The sequence below is a fragment of the Sinohyriopsis cumingii genome, chromosome 15, assembly GCF_028554795.1.
Source record: "Sinohyriopsis cumingii isolate HCF-2022 chromosome 15, ASM2855479v2, whole genome shotgun sequence".
Classification (NCBI taxonomy): Eukaryota; Metazoa; Mollusca; class Bivalvia; order Unionida; family Unionidae; genus Sinohyriopsis; species Sinohyriopsis cumingii.
The window spans coordinates 105,346,342-105,363,401 of NC_142975.1; the positions used below are offsets into that span (position 1 = coordinate 105,346,342).

General features: G+C 37.1%; 1 protein-coding gene across 1 annotated transcript in view; it reads left to right on the forward strand.

Moving 5' to 3' along the window:
- The first annotated feature begins 4,804 nt into the window (after nucleotides 1-4,804).
- Nucleotides 4,805-17,060, forward strand: part of LOC149782420 (uncharacterized) — a 162,688-nt gene continuing 150,432 nt past the window's right edge. Inside the window, exon 1 of the mRNA XM_089935136.1 lies at nucleotides 4,805-5,330. Within this exon, the coding sequence (XP_089791262.1) occupies nucleotides 4,805-5,330 (526 nt within the window). The remainder of the gene's footprint in view (nucleotides 5,331-17,060) is intronic.

The following is a 17,060-nucleotide window of genomic DNA, read 5'->3' on the forward strand; positions in this document are numbered from 1 at the left end:
GTATTGTATTATTACAAAACAATACACATTGTATATTTTGTATTGAGAGAAAATAATAAAATAAAATTATCAAAAACAAAAATAAAACTAGAGAAACTATGTCTAATAATAACTTAATCTGCAACATGTTTCAGTTTCACCAGGTCACTCATGTATTATAATTTCATGAAGTTCTACAAATGTTTAACAACATAATCTGCAAAACGTGAACTTTTAATAAAATGGTTAGAAAGTGTTACGATTTCTAATAGTGTGAACATAATGGAGCTTATTTTTCAATTCTTTAACATTATGGCTAGATCAATAACTCACAACTCTTGTGAAAACCATGTCTGATGGAAATATCAAAACTTGCAAATCTCACAACGGATTTGCTATTGCCATTGACTTAGCTCTTTGTGCAGGCAAGGGGGAATCTGATTTATATCTGATACAAACAGAGCATAATAGAGAGTTAAGGCATAGTGATAGAAAGTGTTTTTAGATCTGTAATACTACATCTTAATGTTTTTCAAAGCAATTGGCAATGGGTGTGCAGTTCAAGTGCATGTATTTCATTGATAATGGGCCAGCTAATGGAAGATAGCGGCTGTGATGTATATAAAATTAAGAGCGGAAAAACGTCCATAATTATTCTACTCTCAAGGGCCACAAACTTTTATCAACTATGACACGGGTTAAATTTCATATTTCATTTGTCTTTTCCTTTATTTGAATTATAGTACATATGTAAATTTAATTTCGTCGAATATTTTTTAATCAACACTTACTGTCACTGTCAACGATAGGTATTGACCCAGTTGATGATATTGCGGAGGTGAAAACAATTGCTTAGTAAACAGTATGCTAGCATTAGTTACGTTCGATATTGCAAATCGTTTTAGTTTACCTACATTTTGTTTATTATTTATGTTTTCTGTTCAGAAGTGCTGCATAGTCTTCTGTACAAGCAGGATATAAAACCACGAATGTATGTCTGTCGTATATTGTTTTAAAATAATAAAATAAAATAGAGACAAACAGTCATAGATATAATAATATTGTTATAAAGGATATACAGTATGTCAATTTAAAAAAAATTATAGATTTTTTATAGCGCATAGGCATTAAGGCCATTATGATAAAAAGTATCTAATTTATGAATCCAATCAGTTTCTTTTCTGAGTCTATTCATGTCACAATGCACAATCTCTATCGGCGTGAAATAAAAATCTAGTAGAGAGTAATTATTGGTGTTAAAGTGTGTTGAAATATTAGAGGAAAACTAAGGGTCTCTATAAAAACATTTATATGAAAGCGATGATTTTTCATTCTTTTAGAACCTTGTTGAAGCGTTTGTCCAACATATTGCATGTTACATTTTTTTACAGGTTATCAAAAAAATCACATCAGTTGATATGCAGTTAGTGTTATCACGTAGAGCAAACACTTTTTTGTATTAGCGCTACTGAAATAAATACTTTCTCTTATGTTTGCACAGAATTTTCGGCGTTTGTGTTGTTCTTTTTTTCATCCCAATTCTGAATATAGTTATTAACGTAATATATTTAAGTTGATAAGGGTGGCAGTGGTGTTTACGTGTCACGTACATGTGTACACGACAATATACGCCAATTAGTGTCAAGGCAGTTTGAAGCCTGTGTTTATTATATAGTTTCAATATTGTACACTTTTATAAAATGACGAATATAAAGATCATAATATCAGTTCGCCATTCTTGCAATGCCTTACGTTTACAAAGGGACTCTGGATAGCTATGCTAATGCACGATATTTACAGAAACTTAAAGTTGTGGAAATTAATGATTGTCCTTATAAATTTCCAGCAAATATTTGGGTAAATAACCAAACAAAATGGCCTGAAGTGATATGGCCTGATGTTTGCAGCCATCTTACAGATACACCTGGTAAGTTTTAATTCTACACCTTTGTCTAAAAAATATTTGCCTTTCATTATTCTATCAAGATCTGAAATTTTTAGTCGGTATTACCTGTGATCCTAACTATTTTTTAAAGTTCTCATTAATTTATAGTTTTCCATTATTATTATTCTTTAATTGTCCTATTAAACCTTGACTTATAAGCACTAAAAGTTGTGTATTTTTCAACCTATGTACGTTTATCCACACAGCGTTTATAATAATAATTGCAAATCTTAGGCATATCTTAAAACGTCTTATAAATGTCAACCACGCAATGCTCAAGTCACTAGAACAATGGCATCGTTTTCACCTCGGCGATCGTAACTATGCACTGAAAATGCCCGGATGTGAAAAAGTGCCCGAATTTCTGACCCAACCTATAGATGAAATTACGTCAGACGTTACTTTCCCAACGGAAAAGGCTGATCCTGTTCAGAATTGGCATTAAAAGAAGGATATTGTATGAGGCGTCGTAGCTGACAAAAACTGGTCCAATCAGAACGTTGCCGCTGAAATTTTAGTGTCATATGTCCAAAATTCCAATGTCACGTGTTGAATAAAAAGTGCTTGTCCCTGAAGTTCCATTTTGTATGTCGAGATTTTTTATTGTATCTGTTGAATTAAACAGTAGTGGCTTAAAGTCATATTTTCTATGTCGATGTTTTAGATTGGGTCATTTGAATTACACGGATGTGCTTGAAATTTGAATGTCATACGTCGAGAATTCCTAATTTACGTATTGGTTCAAAGAGTTTATGTTGAAAGTTCTATTTCATATGTTGAGTATTTAGATTTCATCTGTTGAATTACACAGCGCTGGTTGAAAATTCGATGTTTAATGTCGAATGTTTAGATTGTATCTTCTGAATCGTAAGGCGGATGTTGAAATTTTAATGTTATATGTCGAGAGTTTCAATTTAACATGTTGAATCACATTGATTGTGCTGAAAGTTCCCTTTAGTATGTTTAGATTTTAGATTGTATCTGTTGAATGATACAGCGGTGGTTGGACTTGTTATTGTGCTTGTCAGAATTGTTATTTTTATATGGTTAAATAATTTGTTGGAGCAGCAGAGGGGGCGAACAGCCTCTAATTGACTCATTCTTTATTCGAACAAATAAGCCTTCCTGGAAATCGCAAAAATGGTTCGAATTGAACCGTGAAGGAAAAGGATTTACTTCGAGTGCCAAGTAGAATACTTCACCCCTTATGCTGCTATCAATTATAAAAAGTTATATCAAATAATGGCAAACCTCAGAGAAGCGTATACCACTAGACTAACTCGAGAGTGATTAGCAATTAAAACGTATATACCACTGCGAGATGCTGTCAAAGAAAAACTGCAAGCAAGACAAGAATCCCAAGTTGAATTTGCTGAAGGTGCAGAACAGTTATTTAGACCCGTTACAAAATTTACTGATAGAGTTACAACGGCTACTGAAGGTCTACTTGCAGCAGTAAGATAAGCTGCTGAGCAAACTGAAAAAAATTGCAGCGAGAACTAAGAAAACAGAAAAAGATTTTACGAGAACTTCCAACTAAAATAACTGCTGCTCAACCTCCATCCGTCGGTGAAGAGATACTTGAAGGTATTGGCAACATTCGTACTGAAGATGCCAAAGTGAAAAAAGAACTTGCACCTAAACCAATAAAAAAAAAACATTGAACTGATTACAAAATTTAAGGAGGGTTTTGTCGAAGATATTAGAAATACTAAAGAACGTGATTTACCTGAGAAAATATTAATTGGTGTGTTTAATAAATCTAGTATTTTAAAACCTGGTTATGAATGCATAAATAATGATAATCTTATTAAATGGATATATTGCATATATATATAAACATAAAACAATCCAGAAAAGATGATTTAGAATACAGAAGTCTTGTTGAAGAAGTACGAAGACTTTATAACGAGACACTAAAGGAAATAGAACAACACCAGGGACTACAACCCCCTCCCCCCAGCAGGAACCTTCATATCAACTTCCTCCACCGCAGCAATATATAGAACAACAACAATCTTCTTCACCGCAGCAAAGGTTGATGTCGGAACTTATAAGGTCTGAAGAGCTGCTTAAAAAAGCAAAAGAAGAAAGATCACCCTTAAGACTATTTAAGAAAAGCGCGAAAACAACAAGTGATGAAGAAGGAGCAACTGGAAGTGGTTTTGGACGTGGTCTTGTTACTTGTCCTAACAATATCCCTGAGGACGTGTAACGGTTAGAAGTTCTCATAGTGCGGGCTGGAAATAATTCTCCGGAAATAATCATTGAAGCAGCTGATATTTGTCGGTATCATGGATATTAATGTTTATCGGGAACTTATTGATGAAATCGTGGATGGATACCACAGCGATTAAACGAATAACTAACAAATAAAATGATCATACATGACTCTCACCGCAGACCCAGTTTGGTCAGATTAGTAAACTCACGATTACCTATTTACACTCTGTATTACGGGAATGGCGATGTTGTTCAGGGATTATTTACAAGAATAGCTCCCAAGGTAACCCCGATCGCAAAACAATTATTGATGAAAGCCATGGATGTTATTCGTGAAAAAGCTCCTGGTGCAGTCAGTGACGCTGCTGGTAGCGCGTTCAGGGCAATCAAAGACAGAATAGCACGATTAATACGACGACGAAGGGTGGTTCAGCAACAACCAGAAAAATTACCAAGCACCGAATTTATGTTCGCGAATATCAGTAAAATAATAAATCAAGCAGCAAATCAAAAACTAGCATAGTTGGCTGGTGTACCTTCCGCCAAAGAAATAGGAAAAAATATAACTGCAAGTCTGATGGCAAGAAGTGGTCTTCGTGTTAGACGATAACAACTATAATAAAAATGTTCAAACGCATATCCGACCCAGCATTTGACATGGATGCACCAATCTCCAAGGACGAGTCTTTGCGTGATTATCAGTATTATTCTTATGATGCGCATACACCCAACGCACGAGGAAGAATTGAATTACAAGTTCAGGATACAACCAGATATTTCCTACCTTGTGAGGAGTTTATCGAAGTTGAAGGTAGACTCACAAAAGCAAATATACCACCTCCAAATGATACATACGGAATTGGTGATCGAGTTGGTGTTGTTAATAATAGCATGCTGGCGTTATTTAACAGAGCTACATATTCAGTTGATGGAAAGGGTATTGAATCATGTCTTGAAAATGTCGATGTTGCCACAACGATAATTGGTCTTGCAAGATACTCCGACGACTATACAAGATCGAATGGTCCATCAATGATGTTTGCAGAAGACACATATGATCACCCAGAACACAGAAACATAAGAATAAATGCAGCTGGAACCGAACTTGCATCAATGAATGAAAATTACAACATGGGCTTTGCTGCACGCCGAGAAATGTTAAACGACAATGAAAAGTTTTCTTGTGCAATTCCACTGTCTTATATTTTTTGATTTTGCAGAGATGTTAGAAAGGTTATATTCGGTGCTAAACACACATTGCTACTTGTTAGAAAACCTACTGATGATGATGCAATATGGCATCCTGCTGAAGTTGATGATGGTAAAGTAACACTAATAAAACTGTCACTGTGGATGCCAGTAATGACTTCATCGCTTCCTGAAGAACAGCGATTACTTTCTTTTATGCACACAGGTGGTAAATCGATGATATCAGGGCTTACGATGACCACAGATAGTGCCCCCGTTAAGGCCACTGTTTTTTTCACGTGGCAAATAGTATCACAACAGGGAGTGTCAGCACCACGACATATATTTGTTGCGCTTCAGGCAAACCACAGAGTAGACAGACAACAAGGAAATCCAATGGTATTTGACCCATTTGGAGTTTCTGAAGTTGCTTTGATGATAAACGGACATCAAGAACATTCTGAAGAAATATTGCTGAATTTTGAACACAATCATATTTCATGTGCATGTCATTGATTAGTATCATACATGGTACTCATACAAAACATCGATACTGGTTTATAGATATCTCAGCGCGATTTCACAACACTGTATCCGATCTATTACATTTCGCTGCAACATTTGGATTTATTCAGGCAATTTGTCGTTGATATACACTTTCGAGCTCGCATAGCACGAGTAACAGCAAGTGCAGCTGGTCCTCCGGTTATTCCTGCGGGGGCTAGAACAATCGCGGTTATACTCAGCGACAAGTCAATGTTACTTGAAGGTGCTGGTGGCCGAATGAAACTCGTTGACGCACCAGTAGAAAAAAATGTAATTTCAAGTATATAACGATTTGAAAACACGAGTATTTTATAAAATGTCTAAACTGCATCAGTACAAAAACAGGAACAACAATCAAACACAATCAGATTACAGGCGGTCAAAACAAGTTATGTTGACAGAACGTCAGATTAAACATTTCAATAAAGCCAAACAATCCAAGACTGGAATACGATATAAATGTTCTGCTGGTGCTATCAACGATATGATTAAAACCGGAGGAATATTTCCACTTCTCTCAGCAATACCAAAGCTGATAGCTGACTCTGCCCCAGCTGTTGCAAAAGCAGCCGCGTTAGGTGCTTATGGAATGGCATTAAAAAAGCAACGGCAAAAGGTCTAATATTACCAGGGAGTCGCTACACATACGGGAACGGCCTAAGATTACCAGGGAGTCGCTACACAAGGTACGACGACCAATAATGCCGATGTCAAATTTTGATTTAATCGATCCAGCTACACAACTCAAAATAACAAACTTCAGAGTTTTTTTTATAAGAGATCAATTGCCACAACAACCAAACAACGTTGTAACTCGTATTATTAATCTCGATAAGCATACTGGACCTGGTACTCACTGGCTATCATACGTGATTGATCCCGGTGGAATTGTTTATTTCGATTCGTACGGACTAGCTTCACCGCAAGAATTTATCAATTATGTTACACAGTCAGGAATTCCAGTTTGGTACTCAACGTTACCAACACAAAAATTAACCAATCCACCGATATGCGGCCCTTGAAGCTGTTGCTGTATTCGATTCTATATTAAAATCATCATATGGGTGAATAAAATTTAAAGTGAAATTCACAATTTGGAAATTTTTCGCAAGGCCAGCATGTACCAGATTTTCACCTATATAAAAATTATCGCTGCCACCTCCCAAAGTTGTGCACGATTACACAAGTCAGCGTTGAAAATCTACGATTTGAAAACGAAGAAAAGAATAATGGTTGATATTTACGAAAGATTAGTATAAAATAACTGACATAGATTTATCAAAATATGCGACCAAAGACGAACTAGCTGATCTCATGAACCTAGTTGGGGTTGACAGAGATGAGGTTGTTGTTTTTCAGGATTGATATGGTGTTTTAAAAACGAGCAATATCAAATGGAATGATATAGTTCGACGAGTACTCGGTGCGATCACAGATAACATCCGTGTATTTACTGACGCAGGTAGAATCAGATACTCAAATATATCGTTTACAACCATCAGAGATGAAATTGCAAGAAGCGTTGATAATCGTTTAAAAAATACCGGTGAAACAATGACAGGTAAACTTGACATGAATGGAAATAGCATAGTAACGCTTGGAGATCCAACATCCGACGAAGATGCCTCTAACTACAGCACCGTAGATGGTAAATAATCAACGTTGCGGGCCAAGTATGATGTTCACGTAAACACGTTTACAAATTTCCGTATAAACTATAGAAAAATTATTGAAACCACAGAGGAATTCTTTGGCACCCCATTGACCGCTGACATGAAACTTTCTGATATAAAGATGAACATTGATACGATTAAGAAAACACAAGAAAAGTCATCGTAAGTGAAATTCAGATATCGTTAAAAAAAATTAATCTAATTAAAATTCCCAACAAAAGATCACCAGCGTAGTATACACAGTGTCATCGGGATTCGCAACATGGTCACAGCAGAATAATACTATCAAACATACCGCAGAGGTAACTGGTGTGTATAGACTATCTGTGTTCAGTGCTGCAAAATTTAGTATATACACGACATATCCCTGGCGGCATTCAACCGATAACTTTTCCGGGGTTGTGTCTGTTGTCTTAAATAACGGAACCGAAGAAACATTTATACTGGAAGCAGCTGATAAGAAATTAACCGCAACATCTTAGTGGTGGTGTCTGCAATTTGTTGCTGAAACGCCTCCATTGATTATTCAAATCAATGTGGTTACTGTAAAATAATGGATGTTCAAACATTTAGATATGATCAAGTACGTGAATGGCAATCAGCGTTAAAAACCATCTTTGAAAAGTACACGCTGAAAGTAAAAAAAATATCTAAGACGTGCAGTTGGCATCGATGTTGTAGTATAGTCGGTATCTACACTTGTTGCGTCCACCGGGATAGTGTTATCAGCGTTGACCCCGATAACGGTAGCAGTAGCAACGATATATGTTTCACCATTAATATTATCGCAAAAAAAGATATCTACGTGCACGAGTAAAAAATTGCACGACTTTGTTACGCGGTTACACACGGCAACAGCCGCTTACTCGAAATTATCATCGATGATATCATCCAGCCTCGACGATACAACAATATCATATTTCGAATTTACCAACATGGTGAACATATACAATGACGTAATTGATTCAGAAAATCGACACTTGAAAAATGAAAATTTAAATAATTACCAAACTACTTCAGCAGATAGCCGCGATCACAACACCGATAAGAACAACGATGGTATCGACAAGCTCTACAACCCTGAATTCAGCATTAATTTTCCAACTGCGATTCAGATAAGCGAGATCGTGTTAACGCGATTGCGAGAATACTACAGTTGGCCAAATATCAAATCAGAATCAGTCGGTAGATTACAACCAAATAACTATCTGGTGTTTGCAAATAACAATAATCCAGATGGAACTCCCGACTGGAGAGTTGTTGGAATACCAACCGGACATTATGATATTGAACAGATCAATGGTGAATTTCAGCGTCGAATAAAAATATCACCGGGAGGGAATCTGAAATAAAATAACCGTCCATGAGCCAACATTATCATCTGCACTCGAGATAAATTCACTGGATTACACTGTTGATATATATCAATCATCGATCAGAACAGTGTTCGGATGGCCTGTTGTTGCTCCGGAGGCACCTCCGCCACCACCTGAACCAATACAGGAGGATTTTACTTCAGACAATGCTTCATATAAGAAAGGAAAAGCAGATTTTATTGGAACCTATGCTAATTGGTTTGGTCCAGGACCATTATACAGCTTAATAAGAAAATATATGAATATGACACTTAGTTTTTCCAATAATGCGTTTATGTGGGCGGGTCCTGAAATTGGAGAACTTCACCTGGTTCTCTCATTGTGCAAGAACCAATTTATCCCGTCCGTCCACGTGTCATAATCCGCGTTTATCTCGAATAAATTTCAGATTGACTTACCAGTCCGGGAACTTGATTTACCTAAGAAATGTAACGTTGAATTTATATTTAAAATCGTAAAAATCTACGATTTTCAAAGATTTACTCCTAGAGTGTTGTCTCCGTTTTATTCAGGGAACAAAAGAGCAGCGAAAAAGAATCTCCGTCCTTGACAGTCCAGGTGGAAATTATTTTTCTGACAAATGGACCAAACACATTTACATTTCCACGAATAAGTCTAACTTTCATTTTCATTTCCAGACATAATTTTTCTTAGTTGCCTTACACGAGTATTATGTCTTTTTTGCGCCATATTCACGAGATAATTCTGATATAAGTTTTTCAATGGCACGAGAGAGAGACCGACAAATTCCTTTACTTCACTTTTTTTTACTGTAGCTAGCGATTGACCCATCGCCGTCTGAATTGTCTGTACGAATCTATACTCGGATGGTAAAGTACACCCTCCTCCTTCTTTTCTTTCCTGCAGCGTTTCAAAATCAGAAATAATTTTTCAGGATTTAGTTCATCAGATAAATTTATCCCTTCGCTTTCTAACTTTTTAATAGCAGAAATACTATCATTGATATTTTCGTAATTCATGATATACTAAATATGAATTTAAATGAAAAATATTTTACACGATTATGTGAGCACCTAGGTTGCCCATATGACATCCTAGCAAGTCCAGAATGGAGTTTTTTTTACACTGAAGACGACACAACCCCACATGAAATCCGAGGTTGCCCATATGACATCCGGGCAGGCTCAGGGGCGCACGAAATACAACCCCGATGTGAACCCCTAACCTGTCAAACAACAGTCTAGCAGGCCCAAGAGGGCGTGTTTTCGAGGACGACACAACACATTTAGCAGTATTTACAAACTTAATTCTAAGGATGGCACAATCCTTCTATGTGAACACCTACTTGTCAATATGATATCCTAGCAAGTCCATAAGGATACGGTAAGGAAGGCACAACACATATATAGTGTTTACAATATTTACAGTATTTACAGCATTGTATTTACAGTAAGGTATTTACACTATTTACAACAAGGACAGCACAACAAATACGGACACGTCAAGACAGACACGGGAGCCATTCTCTACATTCAACAGATTTTGCTCACCTTCCCCCCGAAATCAACCCCAGGGAGGATGCAAAAGAGCACCCACTACGTGGTGACATGGCGGGAAGGTGTGTGTTTGTCTGTTGAAGATCGAGCAGTCAGGAGAGGACTCCCAATAAGAAAATGCTACATATAGTATATAAGCTGACTGATACCTGAAAATTCAAAGATAACTCACGCAATGGGCGTGGCTTACTTGCTGCTTGTATTTTTATGTTTTCTTAAATATAATCGCAGAAAAAATACAGATGAACCAGAAAACCAGACGGATTCAGTAAAACAAGTAAATTGTCTGTGGAAGATTTTTTATTTGTCTTTAATAATCAATTACACATGCCCGAACTGACAGTCCTTGATAAAATCTACGGGAAGTAATTGGAGATAACTGTTAGATAGACCGAATTTATTTTACTTACTCGTTTATCACTGTATTCTGAAAAATAAAGACACTGACTAAACGAGGAAAGAATGATAATTTACCTTTGAGTCTATTCTTCATGAGAAACTGTGATAGGCCAATTGATTTGGCACACAACTTCAGAGAATATGATAGTGAAACTAGGAGACGGTTAATCAGTACAGGGAGCAACGATAACCCTATCAACATAGTTACACATCCGCGGCAGAGTTATCTCCGTTATCCGTATCTAAAACATAACAAAACGAGATCCAATTTTTATACTTTTGAGAAAAGTCCGATTTGATTATTTTATCTGCAACACGTAGTACTCCCACGTTGTTAATACCGAAATACTTGGCAGCCGCAAACATCGACTTAAATATTATTTCTTCATCCGTTTCAATATTAAAAGATCTGATAGCTCTCTTTCCAATGCTCTTAAACCAACAAGTGCAGAATTCTCACTCGGTGTGATAGCTTGAAGGTTGTGTAAAGAATTATTAAGTCTATTCGAGTCAATATGATCGATCACAAGACCATCTTTGATCACCCCCAAGAAACATTTGAATACAAACCTGTGACAGATATATTTTTCTTCCCTTCGCCCGTGAACATGAGATAAACCTGATTAGTAACACAACCAACCGGCTTTTTCAACCGACAGTGTTTGACTGTACCATCAATATATGCTTCATAATTATTGATGATGGGATGTTGGACAAATTCTTTTTTGCTCCATTTATATATAATATTATTTGTCTAAATAAAATCTGGAGTTCTCATAACCTTATCAATGACAGGGTTATTATTTTTCTTATCATAATATCGTTTTAACTCTCTGTATATTTTACCAACGCATGGCACACACAGCTGTGTTTTCCCTTTAACTCCAACGCCAAATCTTAAACACGGTTGTGAACCAAGACTCCCTCTCCGCAGGCTTTGCAAATGTCGACCGTAGAATTCATTTACGCAGGGTTTGTTACAAGGAGTTGAAGACCCTACCATCAAACACTTGAACTGATTTCGTATTTGAGTCATCGTATATATACTACTTTTATTTAAATACTTGCCTGAAATATAATTTGGAAGAGTTTAAGATATTATCTACATTCAAGCCTTGGAAAAATTCCAGATTCGATCTTGACAGACTAACCCCTGATTTGCGGAGGCGAGCTCTGACTGATCCGACGATTAATCTGATTAATATTATCGGGGATGCTAATAAGGAATTTCGTGATGATGGGGCATCTTACACATAGTATACATTCAAAATTATACTCGACGACAAAGGTGACGACGACGTCATTAATGCTATAATGAACGATGAGTGGGCGAAAACGATTATTGATTATCTCAGCGATCAGAAATATTTTTTCAGAATAAAGTTTATTGTGCTAGGAGATGATGTATGGATTATTCGTGATAAACGTGACCCCGTCCTTGCTAATGGAAAACCCGCTGTGTTAAGTAAAAATCCCAAGCCAGGAATGCTGACTGGTATTGACAGACCATATTACATTCGAGCGCATCCTATGACCGTGGTTGTTTATGGACTTTATCAGATAAATGATAAACCCAACATTAATGATCTTGCTCCTATGAGATTTTCATCGTTGATTTGTGTGGCTGAACGAGTAATCGACCATTTTACAAATGTGATGCGTGGAAACGGGTTAATGAATCAACGACTTGAGCGAATAAATAAATGGGCTGCATCGGTTAAGGATACAGGAGCTACAATAAATGATGTTGCCGAGTTAGGAAGTAAATTAACATTTCCAATAACAATAAAAACGTTAACCGAAGAAATTTTATATGAACCAAAGAATAAGTCGAAGGGAGCTCCAATTGAAATTATTGATCATAATACGCACGCGTGGACCAGCGTACTCACAATATTTCCACGAGATCGAACTGTGTGATTTTACCCAGAGAAAGAATCTGTGAAAAACATATCTGATTTTATTCACGACATAAGTAAAAGCGATCCTGTGTCAGTATGGTCATTTAAAGGTTCAGATGATGAAAAATATGATCAATTTGTACGACCTAACGGCGAAATATATCGTAAAGAATGTCTTCATGAAGAATGTCTTCATGAAGAAATCAAAATTCTTGCGGAGAAAATTTCAACAGAGAATATTGAGCGATTATTAAATAATTGTTTTACAGTTCTATTTGTTGCAGCCCACGTTGTCAGAGAGAAGAATTCGTGGAAGCCAGCACGATGAGAATTCTTCGAAGACGTACAATTAAGTTGCTGTGAATACGGGCACGTTGGATTGTGGCATACCAAGTATGACCACAGCGACGTTATTTCCGTGGATATGGTCGCGTGTTATCCGGGACGTTTTCTTGGATTGGGAGAGTGTTCTGGATATTTTAAAAGATTTGGACACCCCAAAAACGAGATGACAAGAGTATCGATAAATGGACCACGACCTGATTTTGATTTGACTGGATTCGCTCGTATTGTATCATTTCAAATCGCTAAGGGACTTCATCCGGTATTTTATGTTTGGTTTAGTAGGCTCTTCTCCGAAAAAAACGCTGGGCACCAATAGTTTATTACGATATATGCTTGAGTGTAAAATATTAGCATCGTTGATTATAAGTGAAGCAATTATATCATATCGGACGCTGACCGAGGTTTGGTTACCACCACCTGATGATAAAACCGCAAAAGATCTTGGTAGGAAAATAATCGGTAAATTTACTCAAGGCGGAGCATATGATTATAAACGACACTATGCACAATTAATTCTAGATGATGCTGAATATGACTTTGTAATCACAGATGCAACAACGAGAAATATATAATTTATCTGACGAAACACGATTAAGCTCTGTTACTGGTTATATTGATGGCGAGTCACCTCAGTATACTCATTTAAGATCTTCAATGCTCGCTTATGTTTCTATAAATCTATTATCGATGATAAATATATTTCCTTGTCAGAGTTGCTACGGATTCATTTTATATCGAGAAAAAATATGCAGAATTACTAACTCGGTTTACTGTTCATGATACACCATTGGGCTTGTGGAGAGTAAAACAAGAAATGTTACATAATTATTCTGAATCCGTAGATGTTGCGATTAAAGATATTTATTACAATAATCAGATATCAGAATTATCGCCTCGACAAATGTCGAGGGCGGCATCTGTGTATGATCCAGTATCCAAACACCAGACGGTCTATCTAAACGGACCTGGCGGTTGTGGCAAGACAACTCGGGTGATCGAATTATTTAGACAGAATTCAGATGACAGGATTGTGCTAATACCTACACACAGACTCGCGAGAGAAATGAAACAACGAGGAGTGCAATCATGTACTTATATCTTTTTCAGATAAAAGGGTGACACATGGACTCCTGATCGATTGGGAGAGAAATATATACCTGGAATTATTATTTGGGATGGGATATGTATAGTGTCGTTAGATACATTAAAAATGTTTCTCGATTGGTTGTTATTGAAAAATACAGCTGTGATAATGCGGCGATCATGGTCAACCACCACCGTTTGTTGGACCATCTCCACATGACTGGCTAAAGAATTTTGTAGATTATTACGAGGAGATAACAGATGATCATAGATCTCTTGATGCGTAATTAAGGGAGTTTACAAAATTAATCAGACTACAACCGAATAAAATTCAATGTGAAGTAATGAGTAAAATATTTCGGAAACTTCTATCAACGACTTCCTGCAAACGTGGAGACCAAACGATTTGATAGTGGCAAGTAGAAAGATAGTTCGTGATACACTTCAACAGCGGTTATTTTAAAAGCATAAAGAAAAATTCGCAGCCTTACGTGTACCATTGTGTTATAGACCAGCTGATACACGACGACAGAATATCGACGTTGATATACCAGGACAGACTGAGAAACATAATCTGGTGTTGAATGATATTGTTTTGGTTCCTGTCAGTGTTGTTGAGTATGCGCTTCACGCTGATAAGACTCCGTGGATGTTAGGATACACAATGACAATACACTCATCTCATGGGTTAACCATCTCTGATACTCGAGTTTGGATTGTAGATGATCTTGTCGAATGGTCAAACTTAGTTTATCTCGCAGTGTCTCGAGTCAGAAAAATATCTCACCTGCGGAGGATTGTCATAGAAGCTACAGAAATCGTTGATGATGCCCTCGATACTTATAGTGTAAAAACAAAATTAGCCGGTTATAAACAAGGTGACAAAAAACAAACGAGACTTTGATCTCGACGTTGAATTTATCATAGCGTTAAAACAGCAGCAAAATATTCACTGTGCGAGCAGTAATTGTGTAATGTTATGGCAGTACTCGAGCAATAATCCAAGAAAATTTAGAGAAAAGATAGTAGTCGCGGATGTACACGAGAAAATACTCTGTTGGCCTGTCTTGAGTGTAATCGACGTAACGGCGCTAGTTAAGTGATTGCGGTGGTAATTGATTGTTTTCGGGAATTACTTGTAATTGTTCACTTGTAAATCCACGTTGTGGAGCTGTTGAATCTAGTCTGTAGATTGCAGGTCTACCGTCTGTTTTTTACCACCTTCAAGTTCACCAGGTTCATATAAATATCTTACAGTCACATTGCCCAGCACTGGATGCGCTGAAAAATCACCTCGTTGTACTGGTATATGCGCGCTTGTGATTGCATTAATTGGTTTCATGTTTTTTGTTCGAGTAATTTTATTATTTAGCGCAGCTATCATACTTGGTAATCTTGCAACCCACTCGCGAGATCTAGTATCTTGAATTATTTCCTTCGCGTATTGATATCCAAATAACCGCTCAGCAAGTGTTCGATTAAACCGTTCAACAATTGCTTGATCGCGGTGAATTGCAGCATGTCCTCGTCGTATTTTGACGTTATGTTGCTTCATCAGCGACGATACTGCGGCCTGAAATTCCTTGCCAAGATCAACTTGTAGCAGCTGTGGCCATCGTAGACCACCTTGTGGTGCAGGTCCTCGTTGATAAATTCGTTTAAACGCAGAAGCTACTTCAGTCGCTGTTTTTGTTAATAACGGTTCTGCTTCTTTATATCTACTTGCAACATCAACGACAGTTAGCGCGTATTTGTATGCTACTCGATGTCTTCGTATTTTAATAGTATCATGTGGTAAAAATAAAATATCACCCTGATGAAATTCATTAGGAACGTGCCAGTAGCTTCTCGTGGGTCGGTGGTTCTTTCCGGGGTTTTCTCTGGTTCTTCCTCCACCAATAATACTGGCCGCCATGTATAGCCTGTCATGTGCTGCAAAAATGGCGTTAAACCCCACAACAACAACAACATCATTAGGAACGCTGGCATCAACATGTGCATGCGCAATTCGTTTAGGCGGTTGTAGATAAATTTGCCATATTGCCTGTCGTGCTAACCACGCTGTGGCGGCTGAACGTTCGACACCTCTACTTCAGCTAGTTTACCAGTTGCTGCTCTACCTTTCCAGTATCCTCTTGGGGAATAATAAATCGACTCCATTATGATAATAATCGGCTGATTAATTACCAGCTCGGGAAATTTTCAATTCTGTCCAAATGATCATAATAGGTCCATCTGGAAGTGGTAAGAGGCAACTGTTACTTTATTTGATAATGAGGTGGTTGAAATGGGATAAGTTATATTTGGTAGCTCCGTCTGTAGATGACCAGCGATGATACGATGTACATAAGGATTTTCATGAAAACGCAAGTGCGTTTAATGAAAACAATGATTATGTTATTGAATTTTTATTTTACTGATATTAATGAAGCGCCGTCCATTGAAATCATTGACAGGTTTGTTAACAATTTAGTTGTGTACGATGATGTAATGCTGGACAAACAGTCCAATCCAGCTAGAATAATTACGCGGGGAAGAAATATAAAATCACAGATGTGATTTATGTAACCCAGCGGTATACACAAATACCAAAAGTAATTAGGGATAATTGTAATATTTTAGCCGTATTTAACGGAGTTGATACGCATACGTTACGAAATACTCATCAGACTTGGTGTACCAGTGATATGGATTATGATCTTTTTAAAAATTTATTTAGTCAGGCTCAGTTAACCCCGCATGGTTTTATAACGATACATTTGCATGACCCACGATCACGATACCAAGTCGGTCTTGATACAATTTATGGATAATAGCAGCAGAGAGGGGTGAAGTCTCCTACTTGTGACTCGAAGTGAATCCTTTTTTCTTCACGGTTCAATTCC